The sequence below is a fragment of the Haliotis rufescens genome, unplaced genomic scaffold, assembly GCF_023055435.1.
Source record: "Haliotis rufescens isolate VD_foot unplaced genomic scaffold, xgHalRufe1.0.p SCAF_23, whole genome shotgun sequence".
Lineage (NCBI taxonomy): Eukaryota > Metazoa > Mollusca > Gastropoda > Lepetellida > Haliotidae > Haliotis > Haliotis rufescens.
This window is the reverse complement of record NW_025963924.1, coordinates 5,279,669-5,290,943: the sequence shown is the minus strand read 5'-3', so window position 1 is coordinate 5,290,943 and position 11,275 is coordinate 5,279,669. Positions and strand designations below refer to the sequence as shown.

General features: G+C 43.8%; 2 protein-coding genes across 2 annotated transcripts; both read right to left on the bottom strand.

The window, feature by feature from the left end:
• Positions 1-1,376: 1,376 nt before the first annotated feature.
• LOC124116984 lies at positions 1,377-5,053 on the bottom strand. Its single transcript, XM_046478649.2, has 9 exons — positions 4,525-5,053; positions 4,040-4,167; positions 3,761-3,893; positions 3,521-3,638; positions 3,150-3,386; positions 2,694-2,809; positions 2,083-2,417; positions 1,836-1,934; positions 1,377-1,599 (listed from the first exon to the last, which is right to left on the bottom strand). The coding sequence occupies exons 1-9, from the start codon at positions 4,575-4,577 to the stop codon at positions 1,469-1,471; spliced, it is 1,350 nt and encodes a 449-aa protein (XP_046334605.2). The 5' UTR covers positions 4,578-5,053; the 3' UTR covers positions 1,377-1,468.
• A 2,054-nt stretch (positions 5,054-7,107) lies between these two features.
• Positions 7,108-10,629, bottom strand: LOC124116992. The gene is made up of 9 exons (XM_046478656.2): positions 10,239-10,629; positions 9,754-9,881; positions 9,475-9,607; positions 9,235-9,352; positions 8,867-9,103; positions 8,411-8,526; positions 7,814-8,148; positions 7,567-7,665; positions 7,108-7,330 (listed from the first exon to the last, which is right to left on the bottom strand). Exons 1-9 carry the CDS (start codon positions 10,289-10,291, stop codon positions 7,200-7,202), a joined length of 1,350 nt encoding a protein of 449 aa, XP_046334612.2. The 5' UTR covers positions 10,292-10,629; the 3' UTR covers positions 7,108-7,199.
• Positions 10,630-11,275: the final 646 nt, after the last annotated feature.

The following is an 11,275-nucleotide window of genomic DNA, read 5'->3' as shown; positions in this document are numbered from 1 at the left end:
GTCCAATTTCATGGCTGAAGTATGACATTTAATGTTCCGCGATTTTATAAGTCATGTAAGATATTTTCAGTGATATCCCGTCATATATCAATAAATGCGCTATACCTTGCAGTATGTGAAAAAATTAAGCTGAAAACCAAACATCCATTCTGTAAGGAGGGACACGGGAGATACTAAAAGCCGCAAATGTTGATTGTTTCCGAATGTAGCCGATCCTGCATACATTTGTGCAACGCTTGGTAATACTCTCGGAACTCTTTACAGAATTGAAAAATATATCAAAATAACAGCAACAGCGTCTAAGTAATTAGGTAAACTATATGTGAATACCCAAATATCCTTTCTGTGAGAGAGGCGGGACATATTAAAAGTCCCATTTCAAGATGGTTTTGGATTTGCAATTTCGACACAGTAATGTTTTCTCGATTGTTCTTTATTACAATAATTCGTCATCCTTATTGAATCAGAAACCAATGTAAAGACGACACGTTCTGATTTAATATCTCTATAGGCATGTCCAGGGTCGACGTGGCCGGCGAGCCTCGTACCGTCTGCTACTGAAATAGTCCCTTGATCGAGGAAGATGTGCCCCATCACTGCTCTTCTGAACTACTGCGTCTGTCCCTCCCTGCACTCAGGGGTGACGCAAGTGGACCCAGCTACCCCCCGCTACAGCCCACCTCCCCACCTTCACTGTTGAGGGGAACAACTTAAAAGGTACATCAACCCACCCGACCTGCTCGACTCGGCCTAATGCTGTCCACCCGACCCCCACGGCCACGTGCATTTTACGACCGCTTCCCTGTGTTTTCACCTATGACCCCCAAGATCAAATGAAGTAGAACACTGGCCTCAGACCACAATTATTTTCCTTCTTTGCTATCTACAATGACATAACAGCCCACCCTAATTAATATCGGTTGTGGGCTGTTCTCCTGTTGCATGCTGACCGACCTGTCACTTGTCACTTATAACGCAACGTATCGGCCTGTTCACCGGATATTTCGAGCCGAAACACACATAGTGGTTTTCAACTTGGGGTCAAGTCATGGGAAGCTGGAATCAATACCCTTGCAAAGGCTGTGGCTAACGAAAGATTTGCGACAAACAACAATGTCTAATCTTACATTTAAGCTATCCCAAGTCACACTAAAAACATTGGCACGGACTGAACAGCCCATTTAAACAAGGCACTATATTATCTTAATTTCCTTCCGGTTCATGGTAAACCTCAGTGGGGTGGGAGGTAACTGTGCTCTGAGGCCCACTCATCATCCAAGATGGATATTCTCAGCCTGCCTCTACAGTTCTGATGTTGCCTCCTCGTCTATGTCAGACCCAAGGAAGGAACAAAATAACGAAGCCGACAAAATGTGTACACAGTTATCAATATGTATTTACATGAAAACATTTTTACAATATATACAGTCAAGATGGATTATGGTTTAAAGCAGAGGAAACAAATAGTCTATGTCTCCAGAATCACGTGGTCAGCAGGGTAGAAGCCATACTGTTTGTTACGGCCGACAAGCCCACTCCGGCACCACCCAAAGGACATGCCCCTCACATCCATTGGGAACTTTTGCTTGATGCGCATGCCTGCAAGAAACAAAAGTAACACCATAACCCAAGAGAACCACACAAGTATAAAAAAATACAAATATCATCCACATTTTTCCAGTAATCATTCGCTCTACTTCTGCTCACAAAGAGTAGGACCACTTAGGCTTAACCTCACACATGCAGCATCCATGCAAGGTCATCCATGTGCAACTATGGGCGCTCCTACATCCGACCCATGAGTGTTGCAGGCACTGCTGGGTGGGAACACTCACCTAGATTCAGCTGGAGGTGCTCAGGGTGGGTGGGCTTGAAGGGGCGGACAACTCGCACATAAACGTCCTCCATGTATTTAATGTCGTCCTCCACTGCAGCTGAAGAAAGACACGGGCATTTGATGAAGGTCTACATCTTCCAATACATCCTATTAATTCAACTCTACCACATTGTTTGCACAAGCCACAGTTTCGGGCAACACAAAGCATTATCACATAGAGGGATATAACGTAAGGCTCTATTTACCAGCAACAGTCTCATTGTTATTGATGTCACCGTCGTCACCATTCTTGGTCCTAGACTTAGAGATCCAGCATCTGCGCCTGTGAACTGGCTGGCCCATGGCTGACATGACTTCTTGTGCCAGGCAGTTCTCCTCAGTCAGGCCTTTCTTCAGATCTCGTCTAATGACCACATCAGATGCTCGGATAAACGAGGTTGGAATTTTCTCCAAGAAGCCAAATTTCTGATGCCAACCCTGAACATCCGGGAAGATATATTTCCGTGAGGTCACATCACAGGTGGCATTGACAATGTCATCGACAGCTATGTCATCTATAGCTGACTTTAGGAAGTTGGTCCTGCAGCAACAGAAAATCCTATCATTTTTCAAACAAAACAGAGGATAGCTAACAAAGCTATGCAAAGGGAATACAGCTGACCTTAAGATTAACTTAAAATATAATCAGAAAGGATAAAACTGCGTATAACACACTGATGCAACGATTGTAGCTCTCTTATAAACGAGAGAGAGAGAGAGAGAGAGAGAGAGAGAGAGAGAGAGAGTGAGAGAGAGAGAGCATCAGAACTTCAGAACAATACACCGTGACACAGTTAAGCCAATGCTACTGCTGTACCTGTCAGCGTTGTCAGACGAGCACGTCTTGACAACAAAGTCTCTGAGACTGGAGACCAAGGACTCCAACTGACTCTTCTGCAGGGCACATGCTTCTTGACATGCATGGTCAGAGGTCTGGGTGGGCGGAGAGAGGGGACAAACAAAACAGGGAATTGATAGAGAAATGACAGAAGGAAAAACAAAAAGTAACAGGAGAATGACAGAAACATGCACGAAAACAGATGAGGGCAAGATATCGAAAGACAGACATGAACAAGAGCGGATATTTGTGTTTTGCATGTCATTGGGTAGTTTTGGGTTTGTTTGTGTCGGTAAGGGGAAGAGTTAACTTAAATAGAGAAAGAAGGTTAATCAAGATTAAGATAAAGAGTTCTAACACAGAGGAACCAAACACAAGAATGGGTAGGAATGGCAGGAGACACAGAAGTAAGCTCCCCTATTTTCAAATGCACACCTTTCTCAGCTTGTTCACAAGCTCACTCTCCTCTTTCAATAGCTGCTCGTAATGGATTCTGTGGGTCCTCTTCTTCTGGTCGTATTTAAACAGCTTAGAGTGCAGAGTGCGAACCTTCTTCTCTACCATGCTGGGCCGGGATCTCTTAGACTTCTCCCCCACCTTCTCCAGCTCAGCCTTCAACTCGCTTATTCTCCGTTCATAATTGTGAGAGGCAGTCATGGCCATTATTCCGTTCTGCCAAGAAGGAGAAAACATCCAACTTGTTGTATTCTACTTTGATGAACATACGATTATGTGTATGGCATTGAGAATACAAAACATATTATGATTAACGCTTCATCCTGAAGGCAGTCACCACAATAACTTACCTCCTTCACGTCCTGGAGATGTTTGAGGCACACCATGTGTCTCTCAGTCAGGGACAGAAGTTCCCGGCTCAGGTCCTTGTGCTCAGATGACACGCCTCTCCTGTTAGTAGACGTCAGTCTGAAAACATAACCACCAACAACATGAATACCCTACTGTCCATTTTATAAATCATTCACTCAAAACGAGACAGTCAGAAGTCACACAGGAGTACCATCGACAGATGCAATAAGTTTTCTCACTTTTTTAGAGATCGGATGGATCCGTTCTGGCCGGTAAGATCACGAGACACGGTGAGAATATGGTTAGCCTCCTGTTCGGACGATTTCAGGTAGCAGTCCAGAAGATGACGAATCTCATAACTCTCGGAACATGCTAAAAACCAAAAACGCAAAAGTATTAGCCAAAACGCGATGCAGACATTCAACAAAGTCGATAACAGACCAAAATGATAGCTAAAAGCAACATTACAGGAACTTTAAAGTCAAAGGGTTAATCTGAATAAGTAATCGCATGCTTACCGTCTTGACTGACAGTGTCAAGCTTGCCTTTACAATCTTCACACCAGCTGAGCAGCCTCTCGGCGTACGAATGATTGATGTCGATCCGGGAAGTGAATAGTTCAAACCAGAAACGAGAAGGGTTGATGCTGTAAACAGACAGTAACAACTCTTTGTAAACTGGCAAAAGACAGGGGAAATTTAGCCTAAAGTAGCGCGAATTGTGGTCCTCAGGATTGGCATGTTTTGGGGCGAAAATGTATTATATGACCTCGTGCCACACTATGATATTGTCGGCGATTTCCAATATACTTAATACTGTCTGAAAACGGGAACGGCATGGGGCAATTTTGTTTGAGGGATCGCTGAAATTGGCATATGCACTTCGGTATACCCTTTGAAATCAGGGTCCAAAATGGCGACCTAGCAACGAGAACGTCCGTTACATTTAATTTGGAGATTCCATCACGCTACGTGCAATATAAGAATTAAAAAAATCTACTTACAGTTCCCCCTCGTTCTGAAGATGATGGAAATCTGGAAGGTGAATCTCATTCATGCTTGTAAAAAAAGGAAAAAGACAATTTTGGCAGAGCTATCAGACTTGACCAAGTGTAAATCTGGTTGCTACGCAAGCAATGGCGGCGTTGCCATTATGACGTCACAGAGGCGATTCCGTCACATCTCGGTAAAGTCCGTCATTGCAGGCTGAGCTCGACTAGCGTAAATTTTATCGTCTGGTAGAATGTGGGGAATTAACGAAGATAGATCAATATCCCGACTGCGAGCTGGGTGGCGTGCATGAGTGAGTAGGGTTTTACACCGCTTTTAGCAATATTCCAGCAATATCACGGCGGGGGACACCAGGAATTGGCTTCACACATTGTACTCCTGTCGAGAATCGAACCCGGGTCTTCAGCGTGACGAGCGAAGGCTTTAACCACTAGGCTATCCCACTACCCCTGAGATACTGCATGAGATACTCAGAGTAGCATTCTTGATGGTTGCCCATTTTTTCAGTCAAATTTCATGTGTGCAAGTATCTGGACCACCCCCCCCCCCCCCCCCCAAGTTCACGTATTTGTTAGTACTGTACGATATTGTCGATGACATTGTGTTATATACACATGTACCATTAAAAGGATTATGTCCTCAAATATATGACAAAATTACAATCATGGGTAGATATCCCGTCTGCGAGAAGGGGTCGGGAGATACTAAAAGTCTCAATTCTTTATGGTTGCCGACTATATCAGTCAATTTTCAAGTGTCTGAAACCTATATGTTCAGCTATTTTTAACTGATGTACGATTTTGTCGATGATGTCGTGCTATATATCATTAAAAAGATTATATCCTCAAGTATATGACAAAATTACAACCATAGATAGATATCCCGTCTGCGAGGAGGGGGGCGGGAGATACTAAAAGTCGCATCTTGCAAGATGGTTGCCGATTTTGCGTGTTAAATTTTATGGTGGAAGTTTTTGACCCTTGGTGTTCCGCGATCTGTAAGTCCTGTAGGGCTTGTCAGCGATATCCGGTCATATATCATTAAAAACACTACATCTTGTAGGATGTGGAAAAATTAAGATGAAAACTAAACATCCATTCTCTGAGGAGGGACGCGGGATATACTAAAAGCCGCAATTCTTTACAGTTGCCGACTTTTAGTCCAATTTCATGGCTGAAGTATGACATTTAATGTTCCGCGATTTTATAAGTCATGTAAGATATTTTCAGTGATATCCCGTCATATATCAATAAATGCGCTATACCTTGCAGTATGTGAAAAAATTAAGCTGAAAACCAAACATCCATTCTGTAAGGAGGGACACGGGAGATACTAAAAGCCGCAAATGTTGATTGTTTCCGAATGTAGCCGATCCTGCATACATTTGTGCAACGCTTGGTAATACTCTCGGAACTCTTTACAGAATTGAAAAATATATCAAAATAACAGCAACAGCGTCTAAGTAATTAGGTAAACTATATGTGAATACCCAAATATCCTTTCTGTGAGAGAGGCGGGACATATTAAAAGTCCCATTTCAAGATGGTTTTGGATTTGCAATTTCGACACAGTAATGTTTTCTCGATTGTTCTTTATTACAATAATTCGTCATCCTTATTGAATCAGAAACCAATGTAAAGACGACACGTTCTGATTTAATATCTCTATAGGCATGTCCAGGGTCGACGTGGCCGGCGAGCCTCGTACCGTCTGCTACTGAAATAGTCCCTTGATCGAGGAAGATGTGCCCCATCACTGCTCTTCTGAACTACTGCGTCTGTCCCTCCCTGCACTCAGGGGTGACGCAAGTGGACCCAGCTACCCCCCGCTACAGCCCACCTCCCCACCTTCACTGTTGAGGGGAACAACTTAAAAGGTACATCAACCCACCCGACCTGCTCGACTCGGCCTAATGCTGTCCACCCGACCCCCACGGCCACGTGCATTTTACGACCGCTTCCCTGTGTTTTCACCTATGACCCCCAAGATCAAATGAAGTAGAACACTGGCCTCAGACCACAATTATTTTCCTTCTTTGCTATCTACAATGACATAACAGCCCACCCTAATTAATATCGGTTGTGGGCTGTTCTCCTGTTGCATGCTGACCGACCTGTCACTTGTCACTTATAACGCAACGTATCGGCCTGGCTACTCCAGTCAAATTTGGCAGTAACAACTGTCAACAATGTTCACCGGATATTTCGAGCCGAAACACACATAGTGGTTTTCAACTTGGGGTCAAGTCATGGGAAGCTGGAATCAATACCCTTGCAAAGGCTGTGGCTAACGAAAGATTTGCGACAAACAACAATGTCTAATCTTACATTTAAGCTATCCCAAGTCACACTAAAAACATTGGCACGGACTGATCAGCCCATTTAAACAAGGCACTATATTATCTTAATTTCCTTCCGGTTCATGGTAAACCTCAGTGGGGTGGGAGGTAACTGTGCTCTGAGGCCCACTCATCATCCAAGATGGATATTCTCAGCCTGCCTCTACAGTTCTGATGTTGCCTCCTCGTCTATGTCAGACCCAAGGAAGGAACAAAATAACGAAGCCGACAAAATGTGTACACAGTTATCAATATGTATTTACATGAAAACATTTTTACAATATATACAGTCAAGATGGATTATGGTTTAAAGCAGAGGAAACAAATAGTCTATGTCTCCAGAATCACGTGGTCAGCAGGGTAGAAGCCATACTGTTTGTTACGGCCGACAAGCCCACTCCGGCACCACCCAAAGGACATGCCCCTCACATCCATTGGGAACTTTTGCTTGATGCGCATGCCTGCAAGAAACAAAAGTAACACCATAACCCAAGAGAACCACACAAGTATAAAAAAATACAAATATCATCCACATTTTTCCAGTAATCATTCGCTCTACTTCTGCTCACAAAGAGTAGGACCACTTAGGCTTAACCTCACACATGCAGCATCCATGCAAGGTCATCCATGTGCAACTATGGGCGCTCCTACATCCGACCCATGAGTGTTGCAGGCACTGCTGGGTGGGAACACTCACCTAGATTCAGCTGGAGGTGCTCAGGGTGGGTGGGCTTGAAGGGGCGGACAACTCGCACATAAACGTCCTCCATGTATTTAATGTCGTCCTCCACTGCAGCTGAAGAAAGACACGGGCATTTGATGAAGGTCTACATCTTCCAATACATCCTATTAATTCAACTCTACCACATTGTTTGCACAAGCCACAGTTTCGGGCAACACAAAGCATTATCACAGAGAGGGATATAACGTAAGGCTCTATTTACCAGCAACAGTCTCATTGTTATTGATGTCACCGTCGTCACCATTCTTGGTCCTAGACTTAGAGATCCAGCATCTGCGCCTGTGAACTGGCTGGCCCATGGCTGACATGACTTCTTGTGCCAGGCAGTTCTCCTCAGTCAGGCCTTTCTTCAGATCTCGTCTAATGACCACATCAGATGCTCGGATAAACGAGGTTGGAATTTTCTCCAAGAAGCCAAATTTCTGATGCCAACCCTGAACATCCGGGAAGATATATTTCCGTGAGGTCACATCACAGGTGGCATTGACAATGTCATCGACAGCTATGTCGTCTATAGCTGACTTTAGGAAGTTGGTCCTGCAGCAACAGAAAATCCTATCATTTTTCAAACAAAACAGAGGCTAGCTAACAAAGCTATGCAAAGGGAATACAGCTGACCTTAAGATTAACTTAAAATATAATCAGAAAGGATAAAACTGCGTATAACACACTGATGCAACGATTGTAGCTCTCTTATAAACGAGAGAGAGAGAGAGAGAGAGAGAGAGAGAGTGAGAGAGAGCATCAGAACTTCAGAACAATACACCGTGACACAGTTAAGCCAATGCTACTGCTGTACCTGTCAGCGTTGTCAGACGAGCACGTCTTGACAACAAAGTCTCTGAGACTGGAGACCAAGGACTCCAACTGACTCTTCTGCAGGGCACATGCTTCTTGACATGCATGGTCAGAGGTCTGGGTGGGCGGGGAGAGGGGACAAACAAAACAGGGAATTGATAGAGAAATGACAGAAGGAAAAACAAAAAGTAACAGGAGAATGACAGAAACATGCACGAAAACAGATGAGGGCAAGATATCGAAAGACAGACATGAACAAGAGCGGATATTTGTGTTTTGCATGTCATTGTGTAGTTTTGGGTTTGTTTGTGTCGGTAAGGGGAAGAGTTAACTTAAATAGAGAAAGAAGGTTAATCAAGATTAAGATAAAGAGTTCTAACACAGAGGAACCAAACACAAGAATGGGTAGGAATGGCAGGAGACACAGAAGTAAGCTCCCCTATTTTCAAATGCACACCTTTCTCAGCTTGTTCACAAGCTCACTCTCCTCTTTCAATAGCTGCTCGTAATGGATTCTGTGGGTCCTCTTCTTCTGGTCGTATTTAAACAGCTTAGAGTGCAGAGTGCGAACCTTCTTCTCTACCATGCTGGGCCGGGATCTCTTAGACTTCTCCCCCACCTTCTCCAGCTCAGCCTTCAACTCGCTTATTCTCCGTTCATAATTGTGAGAGGCAGTCATGGCCATTATTCCGTTCTGCCAAGGAGAAAACATCCAACTTGTTGTATTCTACTTTGATGAACATACGATTATGTATATGGCATTGAGAATACAAAACATATTATGATTAACGCTTCATCCTGAAGGCAGTCGCCACAACAACTTACCTCCTTCACGTCCTGGAGATGTTTGAGGCACACCATGTGTCTCTCAGTCAGGGACAGAAGTTCCCGGCTCAGGTCCTTGTGCTCAGATGACACGCCTCTCCTGTTAGTAGACGTCAGTCTGAAAACATAACCACCAACAACATGAATACCCTACTGTCCATTTTATAAATCATTCACTCAAAACGAGACAGTCAGAAGTCACACAGGAGTACCATCGACAGATGCAATAAGTTTTCTCACTTTTTTAGAGATCGGATGGATCCGTTCTGGCCGGTAAGATCACGAGACACGGTGAGAATATGGTTAGCCTCCTGTTCGGACGATTTCAGGTAGCAGTCCAGAAGATGACGAATCTCATAACTCTCGGAACATGCTAAAAACCAAAAACGCAAAAGTATTAGCCAAAACGCGATGCAGACATTCAACAAAGTCGATAACAGACCAAAATGATAGCTAAAAGCAACATTACAGGAACTTTAAAGTCAAAGGGTTAATCTGAATAAGTAATCGCATGCTTACCGTCTTGACTGACAGTGTCAAGCTTGCCTTTACAATCTTCACACCAGCTGAGCAGCCTCTCGGCGTACGAATGATTGATGTCGATCCGGGAAGTGATTAGTTCAAACCAGAAACGAGAAGGGTTGATGCTGTAAACAGACAGTAACAACTCTTTGTAAACTGGCAAAAGACAGGGGAAATTTAGCCTAAAGTAGCGCGAATTGTGGTCCTCAGGATTGGCATGTTTTGGGGCGAAAATGTATTATATGACCTCGTGCCACACTATGATATTGTCGGCGATTTCCAATATACTTAATACTGTCTGAAAACGGGAACGGCATGGGGCAATTTTGTTTGAGGGATCGCTGAAATTGGCATATGCACTTCGGTATACCCTTTGAAATCAGGGTCCAAAATGGCGACCTAGCAACGAGAACGTCCGTTACATTTAATTTGGAGATTCCATCACGCTACGTGCAATATAAGAATTAAAAAAATCTACTTACAGTTCCCCCTCGTTCTGAAGATGATGGAAATCTGGAAGGTGAATCTCATTCATGCTTGTAAAAAAAGGAAAAAGACAATTTTGGCAGAGCTATCAGACTTGAGCAAGTGTAAATCTGGTTGCTACGCAAGCAATGGCGGCGTTGCCATTATGACGTCACAGAGGCGATTCCGTCACATCTCGGTAAAGTCCGTCATTGCAGGCTGAGCTCGACTAGCGTAAATTTTATCGTCTGGTAGAATGTGGGGAATTAACGAAGATAGATCAATATCCCGACTGCGAGCTGGGTGGCGTGCATGAGTGAGTAGGGTTTTACACCGCTTTTAGCAATATTCCAGCAATATCACGGCGGGGGACACCAGGAATTGGCTTCACACATTGTACTCCTGTCGAGAATCGAACCCGGGTCTTCAGCGTGACGAGCGAAGGCTTTAACCACTAAGCTATCCCACTACCCCTGAGATACTGCATGAGATACTCAGAGTAGCATTCTTGATGGTTGCCCATTTTTTCAGTCAAATTTCATGTGTGCAAGTATCTGGACCCCCCCCCCCCCCCCCCAAGTTCACGTATTTGTTAGTACTGTACGATATTGTCGATGACATTGTGTTATATACACATGTACCATTAAAAGGATTATGTCCTCAAATATATGACAAAATTACAATCATGGGTAGATATCCCGTCTGCGAGAAGGGGTCGGGAGATACTAAAAGTCTCAATTCTTTATGGTTGCCGACTATATCAGTCAATTTTCAAGTGTCTGAAACCTATATGTTCAGCTATTTTTAACTGATGTACGATTTTGTCGATGATGTCGTGCTATATATCATTAAAAAGATTATATCCTCAAGTATATGACAAAATTACAACCATAGATAGATATCCCGTCTGCGAGGAGGGGGGCGGGAGATACTAAAAGTCGCAATTCTTGCAAGATGGTTGCCGATTTTGCGTGTTAAATTTTATGGTGGAAGTTTTTGACCCTTGGTGTTCCGCGATCTGTAAGTCCTGTAGGGCTTGTCAGCGATATCCGGT